At 37.9% G+C, this 885-nt stretch overlaps 1 protein-coding gene across 1 annotated transcript; it reads left to right on the top strand.

Moving 5' to 3' along the window:
- Positions 1–385: 385 nt before the first annotated feature.
- On the top strand, positions 386–885 carry LOC101561135 (glutathione S-transferase Mu 3-like; the record flags this gene model as incomplete). The annotated part of the gene is made up of 1 exon (XM_004648581.2): positions 386–885. A coding segment is annotated over exon 1 (468 nt), but the record flags the coding sequence as incomplete, so codon positions are not given.

The raw sequence follows: 885 nt of genomic DNA, 5'->3' as shown, positions 1-885 counted from the left end.
AATATTTTGTATTCTCTTTTTTAAAAAAGTATTATTTTATCCAGGGTATTGGTAGTTTTTATTTTCTGCTTATTTTTTGGTAAGAGTTATTAGGAGTTAATTAAATGATTATTTCTGTTCAAAAAACAAACTGCTGAATTTGTTAATTTTTTTGTTTATTACTTATATCATTGAACAATACTCTTATGTGAACTTCCATTTGATTTGTATTTTATTAGCTTACCTTTTTTTAGCATTTTAAGGAAAAAACACCAATGATTTCACTATAAACTTCCATATAAGTATTTAAACCTAGTCATTTTATAGCTGATGAATTAGCTAAATCTTATGACTTTGGTATATTGTATTTCTGTTTTACAGTTTAAAATTTAATATTCCTGAACCTCCAGGCCTGGAAGACCAGCGAGCGGTCTCATCATGTCTTCCAAGTCGTCTATGGTTCTGGGTTACTGGGATATTCGCGGGCTGGCGCACGCCATCCGCCTGCTCCTGGAGTTCACTGATACAGCCTACGAGGAGAAACGGTACATCTGCGGGGAAGCTCCTGACTATGATCGAAGCCAATGGCTGGATGTGAAATTCAAGCTAAACCTGGACTTTCCTAATCTTCCTTACCTGATGGATGGCAAGAACAAACTCACCCAGAGCAACGCCATCTTGCGCTACATCGCCCGCAAGCACAACATGTGTGGTGAGACTGAGGAGGAAAAGATTAGGGTGGATATAATGGAAAATCAAATAATGGATTTCCGCATGCAACTGGTGCGGGTTTGCTACAACTCTGACCATGAAAAACTGAAACCACAGTACTTGGAACAGCTACCCGGACAATTGAAACAATTTTCCTTATTCCTGGGGAAGTATTCATGGTTTGCAGGGGAAAAG

This window comes from Octodon degus, unplaced genomic scaffold (genome assembly GCF_000260255.1).
Source record: "Octodon degus isolate 3935 unplaced genomic scaffold, OctDeg1.0 scaffold00449, whole genome shotgun sequence".
Taxonomy (NCBI): domain Eukaryota; kingdom Metazoa; phylum Chordata; class Mammalia; order Rodentia; family Octodontidae; genus Octodon; species Octodon degus.
The sequence above is the reverse complement of the archived record's forward strand: the minus strand, read 5'-3'. Positions and strand labels throughout refer to the sequence as shown.